Genomic DNA, 17,212 nt, shown 5'->3' with positions numbered 1-17,212 from the left:
GGAAAAGCTTTACACACACTAGCTAGACACCGTGTTTTCTTTATTATTTGAGTCCCTTTTTCAATCACCTAACATAAGCCACTGTGGGCGCTCAGATAAATATTTGCTTTTGGTGCCATCAGGCCAATAGTCCTGTTGTGAACAGTGAATTTCCCAGAGTGAAGGACGCTATCTGACATGCACGCCCACACCCATATTCAGGTATTTATAACTGGTTTCAATTCACTCATCCAGTATTTTTTCTAAAAACTTTTTGAAAATTTACCAGCTTCTCAATAACAGTTTTAATAGGAAAAAAAAATCTTCCCAATCTCCAGCCGCAGTAGGATCATATAAATAATATTTAACTAAATTATACCCTGTGTGTTTTTGACAAGCATAAAAGAGTTTTGCCCAGCAGCCTGAAATGTTCCCCCAAATTTTTATGGTTTGCTGATGAACATTTAACATTTCCTAATATATTAAAAAGGAAATTCTAAGAGCCTTAATTATATAGTGACTTTACCTGCACAGAAAATTATTTCCTTCTAAGTAGTGTGCTTTATTTGTTCTGATTTCTGGATTCGTGGCAAATCTTCCAGCATTTCTTGTTTTTTTTCTCTGACCCAGGCAATGAACCACAGTAGAGAAAAGTAGCCGTAAGAAGCTGACCAGATTGTGCAATGTTCTAATAAAACACAAGGGGGCAGGTTTTGCTTTATTGTGAGCCCAGTGCAGCTGCGCTGTTAATCCTGAAGGTCACTGTGCTAATTACATGTTCAGAGCCACTCAATAACAGGCACACTGAAGGAGTAATCAGAGTGTGTGCTCTGGCAGGAAACCTCCGGTATTTTAATAAAGAAAAACAAGTTTAAGCGTTTATTTACAACACAGAACAATTATACTTGGGAGACACTGTGATAGTTTTAGCTTATGTTTATAAACCTGCAAAGGAGCAGAAAGTGGCTAGAAGAAGAAAGGACCAAATTCAGTCATATTATGCCTTGAATAAAGGGGGCTAATGATTTCTGCCAAATAGATATGGTCTTGGTGAAAATAGATAGAATATACCAGCCTTGAATAGGAACCTTATGCTTTTGTTTGCTTTGTTTACTTTTAGAAATCTTTAACGTATCTAATTGACTCACAATTTTCTTATGTGTTGTTTTCAAGATTTCATTAAACTACCTGCAAAACAAAGCTTTTAAGATGTCAGGTAGTGGAGAGCCCTAAAATGACACTGTGAGGTCCCAACTTCCTATCTTTGTCCCTAGAAATGGTAGAAATAAGGCCTACCAATAGTGGGGACTTAGCCACTTTCTATACCCAAAAAGAAAGTACAACTAAAAAGTGTACATTGTATTAGGTTGTTTGAAGTAAAATTTTACCTACCATATGCCCAACTCAGAATCTGAAATATAGGTTATTTCATGTTCAAGTTCTACTTTGAGCTTATTCACGTGAAAATATTGAGTATTCTTGATGAGCGAGGCACCATAGAAACAGGAAAAGTTCAGCCTGGGGTTTTGCGGTTGCACTGAGACAGTGATAATCTCCCAGTGTGAGGTGCATTGCCTATGTCAATTAACTACCAACATTTTCTGAGCACTTAAAGTGCTTTGATACCATGGCATTGGAGCTGTACAGAAAGGTGTGCAACCTGACCTCTAGAAGCTTCAAGTCTAGATGTAGAAGCAAACAGGATATAATCATTACTTCACTGGCTCTGACTTTCTTCTTCTGGGATCTCCAACAAGGTGATTGACCTAGAAGGCTTTCCAAGAGGCTCAGTGAGTTAGCTGCGTCAGGGCGCCCCCTTGCTGGTCAGTGACTTGAAGTGGCCACCCTACCACACTCCCACCCCCGGATCAGTCTTCAGACTGTCAGGACATCAATAGTAACTCCTCACCTGGGGAAAGGGTGGTGTTTAATTTTCCTACCTACGTAATAGAGAGCCAGGAAGTAGCAATGTCTTAGAAACTCAAAAAAGTAGAAACACCAGTTGAAGAACTTACTTTCCAAAATGAAGTAGCTATTATGTATTTTATATTTATTTTCAAAAGTGAACTAGTTATTATGTATTAATAATTCCCAAAAATGTATACACACACTTTGAATAATTATTTTTTTGAATAATTATAAAGGCAATGTTTATTAAAAATATATTTTATTTTCAAAATTGAGCTATTAGCTGTTAAAGTGTGTATACATTTTTTGGGGACACCCTAACATACAGTTTGATAGATGATAATGATAGATAGATGATAGATAGATAGATAGATAGATAGATAGATAGATAGATAGATAGATAGATAGATGATGATAGATAGCTGATAGATAGATAGATAGATAGATAGATAGATAGATAGATAGATAGATAGATAGATAGATAGATAGATAGATAGATAGATAGATAGATATAGATAGTGATAGATAGATAGATAGATAGATAGATAGATAGATAGATAGATAGATAGATAGATAGATAGGAATTGATGCTCACAAATTAAAAAACAATAGCCCTCAACAGATGAACAATAATCTGCAAAACAACATTTATTTTTATTTTCTTCTTTACTAAGTTTTCTACTTCTTGTAAAATTAGTTGTTAGGATTATTATAATTAACAATGTTAAATTCTAAGCAAGACACAAATTAATGTTAAAGAATTTTAGAATTAGAGGAGAAATTAATTCACAAAAGAAAGATGTTATTGGATTTCATCCTACTTCTATATTAGATTTATAAAAACATTTCTTTTGAAATCATAATTCATATACATATAATTTTTCTAACACTAAGGATATAGCATATAAAATTACCTACTCAATTTCAAGGTTGAATTTGTTTCCCCTATCATTGAGAAGTACAGCCCTACAGTGCTTGGTGATATTTTCTGAGTTTTATTTGCATAATATTCAATGTACGTAAATACTAACTTTTTTATTCTACAGGTTTGTTCTACCTTTAAATTTGTTAAAAGGCATTCATCATTGATTTATTGTAATATTAGAAAATTTTATTCCTCTTATATGAACTATAAAATTAGGAAATTATTTCTTTCAGGAAAACATTATAAAATACAACATTTATAATAAGGTTCAGCACTACAGATAAAAGTAGCTAAGTATAAATGACTACTCTTTACTTCTACCTCAGATAGATCTTGCTTTAATCAAATCTTAGGAGAACATGATGTATGAAAATTCTGATATACCTGAAATAGAAGCTAGAGGTGGTTATTTGCTTTATAGGATTATTCATAATAGTTCACCTATAAAAACTAATTTCCCCTGGTGATTTAATGTATAATTGATTTATACACAACTTTTCAGGAACATCCTACCACACACAACTATATCTTCATTTTAATATAGATCTCATTTGGTTTGAAAATTGGATGTAAGAATGTGTTCTACAACAGCCCTGAGTCAAGAGCATAAACTGTAAAAGTGGAGCATGTTAATGAAACATTGTTGAATTTTCTATGAGCGCTGTTAAAGGCAGGAATTCAGATGTAGCTGTGGCTAAAAAAGTCCCAGCAGGGGTTCCCCCCATGAAGAATTCTGGGCTACCTTGATTCTTACTCTCAAATATACCTGTATCTTTATGAGACTCAAATTCAGTTCAGACTGGGCCTTGTCCATTTCCCTGGCTTTCTCAGTTCTATTCCAGTGCGCAACACTGGGTGTTGGTGAATCTTGCACCTTCTAGGCCCCCGTAAGTAGAAGGCAGCTCCAGGGTCCTCTTAACACCCACTCTTTACACACATCCATTCCAGAGAGGGGCTGAAATGAGCACACAGACAGGCCACCCTCTAGAACTTTGGCCTCACCCCAGATGCACAGATACCAGATATGAGCAGATGAAATCTTAAGAGCTGTTAACTTCTGCTCAGAAGTGGGATCATATTGCTAAGTCTAAACATCTTAGTAAAAAATGCCTCATTCTTCTCTCTCATGATCTGATGATTACTTAGTGGGACATAACCATTTAATTCTGAAGTGTTATATTTTGTATACATGGTTTGCTTTAAATGATAAGACTTAACTGATTAGCATTCAATAAGTAACTGTCAGTACAGTGCAGCATTAGTGAATCCAAAGTCAACTCTTTAAAACAAGCCAAATGCATTTTAAGTGAAAAATTTTCCATATGAGGCTACCTAGCAAAGGAATTTGGTTCAGGGTCAGTCAAACGAGACCTCAGAGCAATGGAGCTCAGATCAAATTGTTTTCATCGTCAGGATTATAGCCTCAGCAGCCTTCTTCAGTCAGCCTTTCCTGGAAAGAGGGATTCTATTCTTGATAATATGTTGAAACTGCATATTAGTTAACTAGAAAGCTCTATAATTTAATCCCGCACCCACTTATTTATCACTGTAGAATTCGTTTATCCAGCTATTGAATCTCGTGATATATCTACTGTTAAGAACTTCAGACTTTTGATAAGTTTAGCAAAGTCTAATTTATAAAAGAACCAAATTGCTCATTCACTCATTCATTTATTCTCTATCCTACTTGGGAAATAAGGCATATTTTCATCCTCATGACCATTTTAAAGGCTGAAGAGGAAAAGACAGAAAAAAGAAAAGGAAGCCTCAAAAAGATAATCAGAAAGGCCCCTAAAAGCATAGGTATTTATAGCTGAAAGGGAGCTTAGAGACCATTGAAGCGCCTGCCGGCCTACCCCCACCCCATTACAAATGGAGGCACTTGAGCTAAGAAAGACTGAACCATAATCTTATTCAAGTCACAAATTACATTAACATGCAAATTACAATGAATCCACACTATCAACTTTTATATATATATATATATATATTCTCAAAACATGAGGAGACTTAATCAATATGGGGAACTATTATGAGATACCATTAATCTTAGCTCTACCTTTGTTTGAGGGTAGAGATGGCCTCAAGCACGTCAGCTTGAGTCTGTTACACACAAAAAGCAAACCAGAAACTACAGCAAAGCATCTGTATCTGGGATCATCACCACAATGGAATGAGCTGTGCTAAAGACCGTCAGCGAAAGGAAGAACAGGGAGGGTTAGTTTGTCGTCAGGCTCCCACCACAGCTTGGCTGGCCTCTTCTCTAGGGTAAGGCGTGAGCACCGTAGGCTTCTTCTGTGTATCTTTTGTTGTTTAAATGTGTCTCCATTAAGGGTGCATATCCTTTGCGAAGTCTTCTGTACTGAAGGAAAGCCAGCAGCGCCAAAAGGGCAACCAAAGCTGCCAGCGTTCCCATAACCACTGGGAGAGTCGTGGTAGAACTTGGAGTTTCTTCAACTGAAATCAAAGCAGAAGATAAAGGCTTATGATTGAGGTTTTCATCATCTGAATACCCTTCGCAAAGGGAAAAATAAACCAATTTCCCTTTGACACATGCGTTTGTGTTGATAAAGCAAAACTACAATGGCTAGAATAAAATTTATCTTCTCCTTCCTCGCCAACTATTTATCATATCTGCAATTGTTTTCTTTCTTGAGGAAGCAGGAAATGTCATTCCATTATTTAAGTACAGCTTATTGCATTTTTAAATTTTTCTTACAATAAACATTTGTACAGAATAAACCCTCCAAGGAAGTGTGTGTGACTACTTTTGTGAGTTAGAAACTCATTTGTAACTGCATACTAAAATGGTATCTGGTGAACTGCAAAATATGCAACCCTCAGGTGGAGAATTTCTGCCATTGTCTCTACCTTTTTTATAGAATGATAAATGTGCAAGACAGATCAGATGGGTTATTATAGCAGGAGGCATTCAGTAGCACGAACGGATAAAATTTGTACCCATTTAGATAGTTGTGAATAAAATCTGAATCTTCCACATGATAAATCCAATCCTCTACTCAAATGTATTTTATAATCATTCTTCCATAAAAGTAATGGATTTATTTCTAGTATATTTATGCTTATTTGTCATTTCTTTTAAAGTTATATTAACCTTGGACAACTGTTCTTAAATTCAGTTTCTCTACACTGGGTTCTTCTTCTATACCCTACACTTATCTAAAAGGAGATTCTCCTTCTTTACCTTCAGTCCCACAGAGGGCTCTGACCCATCCTGGTGGGATTCATCAAATAGGATTTTAATTCGTCTCCTTTTGCTATAATCCAGCAAAGTCTGTTGCCAGTCTCAGCTTCTTAAAACAGATTTTGACTCTGCCTTTCTTTGTTCAGGAACCAAATATGATTGCATTTTGCCATTGTCCAAACTCCCCTGCCTAGCTTTTTCAAAAGTAGTAGTATTTTTTTAATTGTGGTAAAATACACATAACATATATCTTACCATTTTAGCCATTTTTAAGTATACAGTTCTGTGACAGTAAGTACATTCACATTGTTATGCAGTTATCACCACCACCCATCCACAGAACTTTTTTCATCTTGCAGAACAAAAATAGGAACTTACTCACCTCCCATCTCCCCAGACCCTGGTGAGCACCATTCCACTTTCTGTCTCTATGAACGTGACTACTCTTGATACTTCATAGAAGTGGAATCATACAATGCTTGGTCTTTTGCACTGATTTACTTAACTTGGCATACTGTCTTCAAGATTCATTCATGCTGTAGCATGTGACAGGATTTCCTTCCTTTTTTAAGGCTGAATAATACTCCATTGTATGGACGTACCACTTTTTATTTATCCATTCACCCATCAGTGAATACTTGGGTTGTTTCCACCTTACGTCTACTGTGAATAAAGCTGCTATGAACAGAGGTGTACAGGTATCTGTTTGAGTACTTGCTTTCATTGTGGTATATACCCAGAAGCAGATATGCTGGATCATGTGGTAATTCTGTTTAATTATTTGAGGAGCTGCCATATTGTTTTCCACAGAGTCTATGCCAGTTTACATTTCAGCCAGCAGTGCACAAGGTTCCCAATTTCCCCACATCCCAATCAATACTTGTTTGTTATTCTCTGCCTTTTTTGGTAGTAGCTATCCTAATGGTTATAAAATGGTATCTAATTGTGGTTTTTGCCTATCTTTTAAAGCCCTAGGTAATCAGGTCCTTCTCACAGATCCAACTTTATTTTTTTTTTTTAACTATTCAATACTCATTTTTTAATTGAATTTATTGGGGTGACATTGGTTAATAAAATTATATAGGTTTCATGTGTGCATCACAGACCCAACTTTAATTCCCCATAATCTTCCACCCAAACCTTCTAATACAACCAGGCTTTCTTCTCACAGTTGTCTCTCTAGACTACATGTGCCTTTCACAGTACTGATCCCTGGTCTTTTCAATGTAAAATGCTGCCTTCTTTCTTCCTCTGCTACCCAAGATCTACCATCTCTTTGAATCTAGCTCAAGACCTATCTCCTTTTCCAAATCCTTCATTCCCTTCTCCAACTGTCGGTTACAGTTATGTTCCCCCAGACAAGATTGTAAACTTATTTGTCAGACCAATAAATGAACATGAATGTGTATCTTCTAGTGTGTTAATGCATTTAGGGCATATTTAGTCTCTCAGTCTATACCTGTTAATTGACTGATTTCAGAGATGGAAACATAGTCAAAATGCACATTGCAAACTTTTTGGTTATTATTATGTTTAGTCCCTGAGAAAAGGAAAAGAAGTTTCAAAGAGATATCCTCAGCTGCCCAAAGAAATAAAATTTCAAATCAGTAGGGAACACAAGCAGCAGTCGATGCAGAGCTAGAAGGAAAAGCAGAGGACAGTTTCTGGGGCCTGAAAGACACTGAAGCCAAAGAGACAGATGCGAGCTGAAACTGTCCTGATTACTTTGTAGATTGAGATTTAGTGAAGATGAAATAGATACAAATGGGAAGAGCCACTGGCAGAGGGACTATGTATTTTTTGACTTCTTGACAAATTAAGATTTTTTCTTGTTCTAGTTTCTTTTCTCAATCTGTTTTAAGATTCTTTTCTTAATAAGGTATAATTGACATACTATATTAGCTTTGGATGTACAACATAATGATTTAATATTTGTATATACTGCAAACTAAGATTCTTTAATGGCACATGGAGCTATATTAGGGCCTGAGCAAGTTAAAAAAAAAATGTGTGCCCCTATGTAAACTTATCAAAATATCCTCTCATATTTTGAACCAAGTGGGAAAAGCTAATAAAGAATCTACAATTTAAAAACATGACTTAAAAAAAGACATTAGTTTATAAAACATATACATGAAGTTCCATGTGGTCCAATCTGTTGGCAGGCGATTGTCAGCTTTGCAAACCCGCCCATAAGGGGTGGTATGGGAAAATTGGAAAAAATGGTCTAGTTACAAAATAATGCAGGGATATAAAACAAACAACAGCCTGTCTTATTTAAAATTTTGATAATGAATTCATCAAAGATTTTTTGAATTGTTTTAAAATATTGTATTATCTCTTTACTTATCTAGATTGCTAAACTCTTTGGCCTCCCCTTGATCTTTGCTCTCCAAACAAGTGCTGTACTTGCCTCACCCTAAACCCAACCTTGCCTTCCAGTAATGATCGCCTGTAAGTCCCTGTCCACATGAGGCTAATGCATTTTGACTTTACTCGTTAAACAGTTCAAAGTATGGCCAGCTTCCGATTAATTCAGACAAAATTGTCAAATCAAGTGTAGGAGTAGATACTTCCTCTGTGGAATAAGGTCTCTTAACAACTTTCAGTTTTCTAAAACAACAGTCATCCAACCAGTTCCTTTTCTGATGTTTAATGAGTTCTTTAAAGGCTCATTTTACTAAATATATGTATCCTAGAAAATTGCCAATAAACTTAACAAGACCTGAATGCTTCAATTTAAGGCCTTGGTTCACATTTTTAAAAGAGAGAGAAGGAAAGAAAGCTCCTTTAAAAGATCAGTGAATCACCCATTTAGAAGTTGTATTAGTTACCTGGCAGGTCAATGGCGTAGTTGTAGCCAAGCTGGTCTGCGGTTTTAAAGAATTCCTGATTAGTCACCGAAGGAAAGAAAGGAACCATGTTGTACATCCGGTTGTGACCAATGGGTGCCAGCTCCTGAGGCCAAGCATCTACAGAAGGATTAAATCTTCTCATCCACTCATCAAAAATGGCATCAGTAAAAGAATGGAGGACCTGCAAGACAGGTGATCACGACGTTTAACATTTATCAGACTGTTTCAGTTAGATCGATCTGATTGGAGCTTTCTCTAATATGGAACAGGGTTCTTCTTGACACTAACAATTCTGTATACCCAATCTAATATCAGTGGCATGTCCACTGGCGTTTTTAGTTAAGTTTCCAAGAATGTATGACATAAATCTCCAAACAGGATTACAAATCCCTTTGTCAAGTGAACAAATGGAGGTTCTGTTGCAGATTTAATATTGGTTTGGGAACATTTGAGGCCTTCCACTAGTGCTGGTTAATGATTAAGTTCAGGAAAAAGGCGAGGAAGGTGAGGTGTATGGTCTAGTCATTTTCCAAGTGCTTTTGCTTTAACAGGAGAGAAAGAGGAGGTTGTGTTTACCAGTATTGTAATACAAATGGACAGTTCAAAAAATATATCCAAATGGGTTTTCAATTTTTTTCTCACCTGGAGTACCCTTCTGTGTACTCATTTTATAACCCTCTCGTGTGAATTTTCGGCATTGTGCCAGCAAAAGAAAGTCTAAAAATGTTATAATGAACATAGTGCTCATTTTAATTTTCTCAAGGAAGCTGTTAAAGTCCTTAAATACAGAAATTATTACATGTTTTAAAATTCCAACAGCAAGATTTACACATAGATAGCCCTGATTTCACAGCAGGATGTACATGTGAGTTCAGCTGAGGTTTTATGCCTGGTCATTAGAGTTCCCCTTTCATTCCTAGATGGTAAGTTCAAGGAGCTCAGAGGCACTGTCTGCTTTTCTTTCCTCTGTGTTCCCAGTGCCTGTCATCCCAGGCCTGTCACATGGGAGAGGAAGATACTTATTTCAATAAATACTTATTAATAAATTTATTCATCCATTGACCACTGTTACTTATACCCCAAACGTAGCACTGGACAAACTATATTATAACTTGTTTTTTATTTACCTATTCACCCTAACAAGACCCCTAACTCCTAAATGTCAGAGATAAGGTCTTTTCACCTTTGAAGCCTTAAGCTTAGCACGCAACCTGGGCAGAGTTGATGCTAAGTATTTGTTGGCCAATGACAGTGACGGGCAAAGTAGTTATATTTTTTGTACAATTCACAGGCACCTTTCTAGCTGATCTGCAAAGTCATTCCGTCTGTTTTCTGGCATCACAGTCTTTCAAGCACAAACAAACTCAATGGTTCAGGCACATCTTCCCTGATTGCCCCCAGTCTGAATTCTTTGCTCTTTGCACTTCTTAACCCCTTTAATTATATTGCCCTTCTGGCTTATATTGCTGTTGTTTATTCAGAAGATAACATTTTCATATCTTACCCTAAGTTCTTGCAGTTTAGTTGCCCCTGTCAGGCAACAGCAGGGGCTTTCTAGCTGCATTGTCTCAAGGGGCTGCGTTCGGGATAGTAACAGGAATCAAGTGATTTACTGAAGGGAATTTGTTGTCATGAATAGATTTTTAAAGTTTATGGCAGAGACAATCATCTTAAAAACCAAAATATCAAATTATAAGACCTGGGATTTTAGAGAGATAAAAGATTTCTGAATTCTAAAGTCTTGGCTTTGAGTGACAAAATTTACACCCCAAAAGGATAAAGGCATAGATTATTGTGAAAGCAACATCTTTGGAAGAATACTTAATAATGCAAGTGATCAGTGTTTCTCACAAGTAGATTTCAAAAAGAGTCATCTTTGAGGAGGGTCATCATCCCCGGGAAAGGAGCTAAGCATTTGTTGGTGTGTGTCCCTGAAAAAGGTACCACATGGCCTGTATCCTGGAACATCCAGAGAGGGCTAGGAGTTTCCCAGAGAGGGAAGGTACGCGTCACCCTCCGGCTGTGGCCTGGGGAGCCTGCCAGCCTCAAAAGGAAGTTTTGCCTCATGCATGGAGCCCAAGCCCTGCAGGGGGAATGTCTCGGGGAGGCAAACACTGTTGGCTGCTTACCCAACGCTCATTCCCTTCTTTCTCTCCAGTAACTTCCTTTGTATATTGAGTGAAGCAATATGCCAAATTATCCGTGAGATTTAATTGGAAGTCGTTGGATGGGACTTCTAGGGAAGTTCTTTGAAGGTGGCTGTTTCAGGTTTAAATGTCCCTTTCTCCCTTTCCGTCTCTTCTTGCTGCTTCCTGGAATGTGGATGTGATGGCCAGAGCTGCAGCAGCCACCTTCAGAGCCAACAACCAAGTTAAGAAAAGAAGCCACTCACCAAGGATGGTGGAGCAAACAGACAGAAAGTGTCCACCATGACTGGAGATACTATACCAGCCTGGACTGCCTGCCACTGGAGCTCTTCCACATAAGAGAAAAATAAACTTATTTTTTGTTTAGGTTTCTGCAATTTGGGTTTTCTGTCCTAAGCAGCTGAAGCAAATCTTAAGTGATACACGGAAAAAGTATCTAAGGGCTGTACCAGAATGTATTTTCCAAAGAAGTCCATACAATATTTCTTGAACTTGATGATACTGTCTGAATTCAAGTCAGAAATCAAATTGTGATTAGAAAAAAAGACAAGAGACTCTCAGGACATAGAAAGATCCAGATTTAGGGCTGAAAGAGGCAAATAACTTTTGGAAAGTACCAGAATTCACCCAGTACAGAGTGTAAATAATAAAGAAGGAGACAAGACTCTTAAAGCAATTGACAGTGTGAAGAGATAAAAGAACAGGAAAAGTAATAGGGAGAGATTACAGGTCTCAGAGGGCTATAAAACATTATACAATAAATGCTCTGGAAGGAACTCTATATAAAGTACCCAATTTATAGAATGTAGTTTAAAAAAAGGTGTAGTGTGTGCCAAGAAAATGCAAAGAATGCAATAAACAAAATACTGGAAGCAATAACATATCCACGGACTAGAAAGAGAAGTAATACAACCTGTAGAATAGGTATTTTTGTAAAAGTTGTGAACATTGTTCCTAAACAATATACTTTGAATTGCTCTTGAGAAACTAATGGTACCTTGGTTAGACACAAGTTGAAAATGAACTCAGATAATCTCTCTGTAAAGGCTAAATATAATTTTACAAAAAAAAGCAAAAGTAAAATAAAACTATGCTGTTGTTGCCTTATTTCTGTCATAGAGATACGTAGTTATATTTTGGTATTAAAAATAGAGTGCTTCAGAAATGAAGTTACAAATTTTGGTATATGAACCTATTCTATCTTTTCCCAACAAAATAAACGTAGATACAGGAAGAAGAAAAAAACACTAAATTTCAACTTGCAGAAATTTCTTCAACTATTGAAGAAAATGTAATTATACGAGCTTTCAAGGTAAAAAAATTTAAATGTAACCCTTGCAGAGGAAAGTAATCAATCAACAAATATTGTGCTTACAGGCATAAAGAAACTTAACAAATTATAGAGAATGCATGCATATCTTTTTCATGATCATTGGAGGATAAAGTTACTTTCAAACTTAACCTTAACTCAGATGGTTGCAAATTCAGAATCTTGCCACGCTGGTGACATGACAAGAGTATTTGCATCTGGGGGAGCAGCACCAGCACATGGGTGTTCATCATTTGGGTGCATGTGTGCTATCCAGAGACGCCGTTCAGTTCAGAGTGGCTCTTACTGTGGTAATGTGATAATGCTCTGGTCCTCTGAGAACTGATATGTGAGCACCTAAAGGTCATAAGAGAGACACACAGTTCCCTATGGGAAGTTCCAACTTAAAACTTCAGGTAGAAGGCATAATTAAAAAGTTGGGTCTGAATTCCTAACTAAGAGATTCCTAATGGTAATTCTTAAAAAATCATATTTAACCGTGCTTGTTATTTTATGGTAATATTTATTTATTCTTGCCTTGTTCTACCAAGGATTTGAAGCAGTGCGTAATCGGGATGTTGCATTTACATTTTCCTAAATAGTGGGGGGGAAGGCATGGGGGACTTAAACAACACCCAAGCTTCCACTGAGCTACCTAAGCTCTGCCACAGGGAGGTGTGTACTCCATACACAGCACAGTTGGTGAGACAGGAAACCATCGTAGAAAAAAGGACATTTGAGCAAGAATAGTCTTCTGGGCAGTGTGTAGCCACGATGAGGGGCTTCCCATTTTACTATACAGCAGGTCCTCGAAATGGTGTTTCATTCATCATTTTGTTATAAGATTAGTAAAAAAATAAATTAATTCCCAGCCGAGGCCACTGTCTGTGTGCAGTCTGTACATTCTCTCCACGTCTGCGTGGCTTTTCTTTGGGGACTTCGGTTTCCTCCCACATCCCAAAGATGTGCCTGGTAGGTGGACCGGTGTGTCTGCGTATCCCCATCTGAGTGGGTGCGGGTGTGTGCGTGAGTGTGCTCAGCGATGGAAGGGGGCCTGCCCGGGTGGGTGCCTGCCTGGGCCCGGAGCGCCGGAGAGGCTCCGCCCACCGGAGGCCCTGAACTGCAATCAGCAAGTTAACTTCTTATCCATCTTTCTTAAGTGTATGAATAGCTCACATTTATTTCCATATTTTATATTAGGAGTGCTTGGGGTCTTTATTTAGAAGTTTGGTGATGTTTTTATGACCAGAAATATGCCATAGGAACTTCACTCTTGTTTTTATCAATTAGCCTATGTTAAAATTGGTTCTGGCCCAGCCAGGCGTGGCTCAGCGGTTGAGCGTCGACCTGGGATCCAGGCGATCAGGGTTCGATTCCCGGTCAGGGCACATGCCTGGGTTGCGGGCTCGATCAATGACTCTCTCATCATTGATGTTTCTGTCTCTCTCTCTCCCTCTCCTTTCCTCTCTCTGAAATCAATAAAGATATAAAAAAAAAAAAGAGAGAACACCAAAAAATTGGTTCTGTTACAGGTTGTTTCACTTAAAGTCACACTTTCCAAGAACCCATTGATGACATTAAATGAGGACTTATCCTTCCCTATCCACCTTGCATCCTGAGCAGACAGAGTAGGAGGCATTTTTCAGGCATTTTGCAGGAGTTATATAAGTAGGGAAAACACACTTTCTCCATATATTAGTTTAATAATACTGCAATAAAAATGTACATATGTATATGTAAAATGTTTTCAACATACATTGTATACAAGATATGATAGCATGCATAATAAAAAAGTATCAATAGCATTAAAATTTCAGTTGCTAAATTCTTGAGCAAGAAAGCTTGTAGTTTAAGGGTTAAACTTTAAGCAGATGTAAATAGAAACCTATGAGAAGTTTCTGCTATTAGTATGTCAGCTTTAATAGAAGTGACCAGTTCAGCATTCCTCATAACCAGATAATACAGGTTTCAGAGAGAGAGCCAGTGATGTTAAAAGAGAGTCTAGGTAACTGAGATACTCCCAGGCCATTCATGGTAAGGAATCACCAAAGTTTTAGGAGAGAGTAAATCAAATCAATTCTAGAAGCATCTCAGATGTGTATAAATTGTGGTTTGCCATTATGCCACTTAATTTCATCAATAAGGAAGTATATATAGTTCATCTCTTAGTATAGGTTTTGTTTTTCTCAATAGAGCATGGGTTTATCCTTATAAAGTCTAGAACCCCTTCAACTCTATCTAGGATTTAGCACCTGCCAAGTTAAGAAAAAAGAAAAAACAACAGCACAAAGCATCCCCCAGACTGAGCCTATAGAAATCCTGCCACTCTGGGAGGCCCTGCCCAAGCAGGTGGCCAGCCACCCTCTCTGGCACCCTAGCTCTTAAAAAATTCACCAAGATGTTATATTACTTACTGAATTGGTGATTGTATGTCTCAGTTATTTTTAAATATATATATTAAATAAGTAAATGTGGCATTTTAGAACTCATCATAAAACCAATGCCCTATCTTTTTAAAATCTAAGCAAAAACTTTCAGACCTGTCCTTCACCAATTAGTGTTAATTCTTATCAACATAATCTAACAAAACTACATTTCCTCAGCTATAATGAAAGCAATTGTGAAGGGATCAAACTAAAAATTGTCTAAAATGACAAAAGGCTAAATTGTAGCTAGAGGCATGACATGGGGAAAGTTTCTAGAGTAGGAAATTTTTCTTGTGTTCTCTGCGCAGCCACTTACTGGTTCATATGAGCTTATACTCACTTCTTAGCCCCTCTGAACTTTATTTTCCCCATATTTAAAACAAAGAGAGTGCTTTATCATACATATTTTTTGTGAAGTTAAAAGGTTATGTTTTCATGACAACTAGATAGACACATTAATAAATACTCAATAATATAACATTTTCCTAACAAAAATTTACTGAGCATGTACTAAGTGCCAGGCACTGTTCTAGAGGTTGGATATGGTGTCAATGATCACGTTAGCTTATCATAAGCTAGTGAAACCTAGAAAACACATTTTATATGAGGAGAGTGTTAAGTTTTCATGAAAATAAAATATCAAAAGACCATGTTGTATTTTGTTACTAGCTTACATAGAGAAGAGATCTCTTTCACTAATTCTCTTCCAAAACTAGCTCTGTGTTTTTTTCTCTCCCCAGTGGTCATTATCCTAATGAACAAACAAATCACAGAAAAGCAAGTGCAAATAGTTCTTTAAATATATAAAAAAGGTGCTGAACTTCATTTATAAGAAGAGAAAGAAAAAATAAACTCACTAAAATATTTTCACCTATCAAATTGGCAAAGATTAAAAAGCATAATAACACACTGTACTAATGAAAGAGAACAGAAAAATTGTCACTCTGCTACATAGCTGGTAGGAGGGAAAATCATTCTACCTTCTAAAGGGCAATTTCTCTAACCTGGTCAAGGAAAAAGTCACACAAATTCAGGAGGCACAGAGAGTCCCAAGCAAGAAGAACCCAAAGAGGCCCACGCCCAGGCACATCATAATTAAAGTGCCAAAAATTCAAGACAAAGAGAGAATCTTAACGGCAGCAAGAGAAAAGTGAGCCATTACCTACAAAGGAGCTCCTATAAGGCTACTAGCTGATTTCTCATCGGAAACTCTACAGGCCAGAAGGGAATGGCATGAAGTATTCAAGGTAATGCAAAACAAGTATCTGAAACCAAGACTTCTCTACCCAGCAAGGCTATCATGCAAAATAGATGGTGAAATAAAGAGCTTTCCAGAAATTAAAAAAATGCTAAAGGAATTTATCACCACCAAACCAGCATTGTAAGAAATGTTGATGGGACTGCTATAATAAGAAATTGAAATAGAGAGAATGAGAAACATAGGCATAAAGAAATAAATTGGCAATAGATATGTACCTATCAATAATAACCTTAAATATAAAGGGATTAAGTGTCCCAATCAAAAGACATGGGGGGTAGGGAAAGATTAACATTAAAATTTATATGCATTTATGGACACAGACCCATGGATGCAGACAATAGTGGGGTGAAGGCCTGGGGGGACGGGTAACAGGGTGGAGGGAATCAGTGTGTGTGGGGGGGTGGACATTTGTAATACTTTCAACGATAAAGATAAATTTAATTTAAAAATTTTCAACTGTATAAACATAAAAAATATGAAAGGAAATAAGCAGAAAAACAGATGGAATTACAGACATTTTAAAACCTTTTGACAATATTTCTGCAATTATAAATCATTTAAAAATCATTAAACCATTAAAAATTTTAAATTGACAGAGCATCTTGTTACTACTCAAACTACTAATCTAATTATAAACATTTTAAGAAAGATAAGTAAAATATATCTATTTTTATAAGTGCTTGTCTCTTGGGGAGAGAAAAGCAATGTCCTATGTACTTCTTTTTTACAATTGCAACCAAAGTCATATTAACTCAGAAGTATTGTATACTTGTTATTTTTTACTAATTATTAATATTACTAATTTTACTACAGCTTACAACAATAGAGTCACAAGGGGTCTTACAGGATAAACCTAGTATAGCCCATCAGATCTTTGTTTTCAGAAACTCATTTTCTCTTTTCTTGCTTTATTTTCCTAAATTCCTACATTATTCAATTGATTGTCATCGTTAAGAAATGCCAGTGGTATTAAGGCTACATGCTTGTCTTATTCCACTTAGAATTTCAGTGTAAAAGGTGGAGAACAAACACTAGCTGTTGAGTGGGTATTAACCTTGCAACCTACTCATCTCCCAGCCACTGAGGAGTAGAAAGAACGAACCTGCCAATGTACCTTTCTAAAAGAATGGCATTCAAGCACACTAGAAGAATAGTATCTTTAGGAATCAGGAAGAGAATTACCAGTCTCTACCCTAG

At 36.8% G+C, this 17,212-nt stretch overlaps 1 protein-coding gene across 1 annotated transcript in view; it reads right to left on the bottom strand.

Moving 5' to 3' along the window:
* Nucleotides 1-4,794: 4,794 nt before the first annotated feature.
* Nucleotides 4,795-17,212, bottom strand: part of DCT (dopachrome tautomerase) — a 32,519-nt gene continuing 20,101 nt past the window's right edge. The window contains exons 7-8 of the mRNA XM_016224160.2: nucleotides 8,852-9,053; nucleotides 4,795-5,269 (exon numbers count right to left, since the gene is read on the bottom strand). Of these exons, the coding sequence (XP_016079646.2) occupies nucleotides 5,076-5,269; nucleotides 8,852-9,053 (396 nt within the window). The 3' untranslated portion in view covers nucleotides 4,795-5,075. The remainder of the gene's footprint in view (nucleotides 5,270-8,851; nucleotides 9,054-17,212) is intronic.

Source organism: Miniopterus natalensis, chromosome 2, assembly GCF_054644295.1.
Source record: "Miniopterus natalensis isolate mMinNat1 chromosome 2, mMinNat1.hap1, whole genome shotgun sequence".
Taxonomy (NCBI): Eukaryota; Metazoa; Chordata; class Mammalia; order Chiroptera; family Miniopteridae; genus Miniopterus; species Miniopterus natalensis.
The sequence above is the reverse complement of the archived record's forward strand: the minus strand, read 5'-3'. Positions and strand labels throughout refer to the sequence as shown.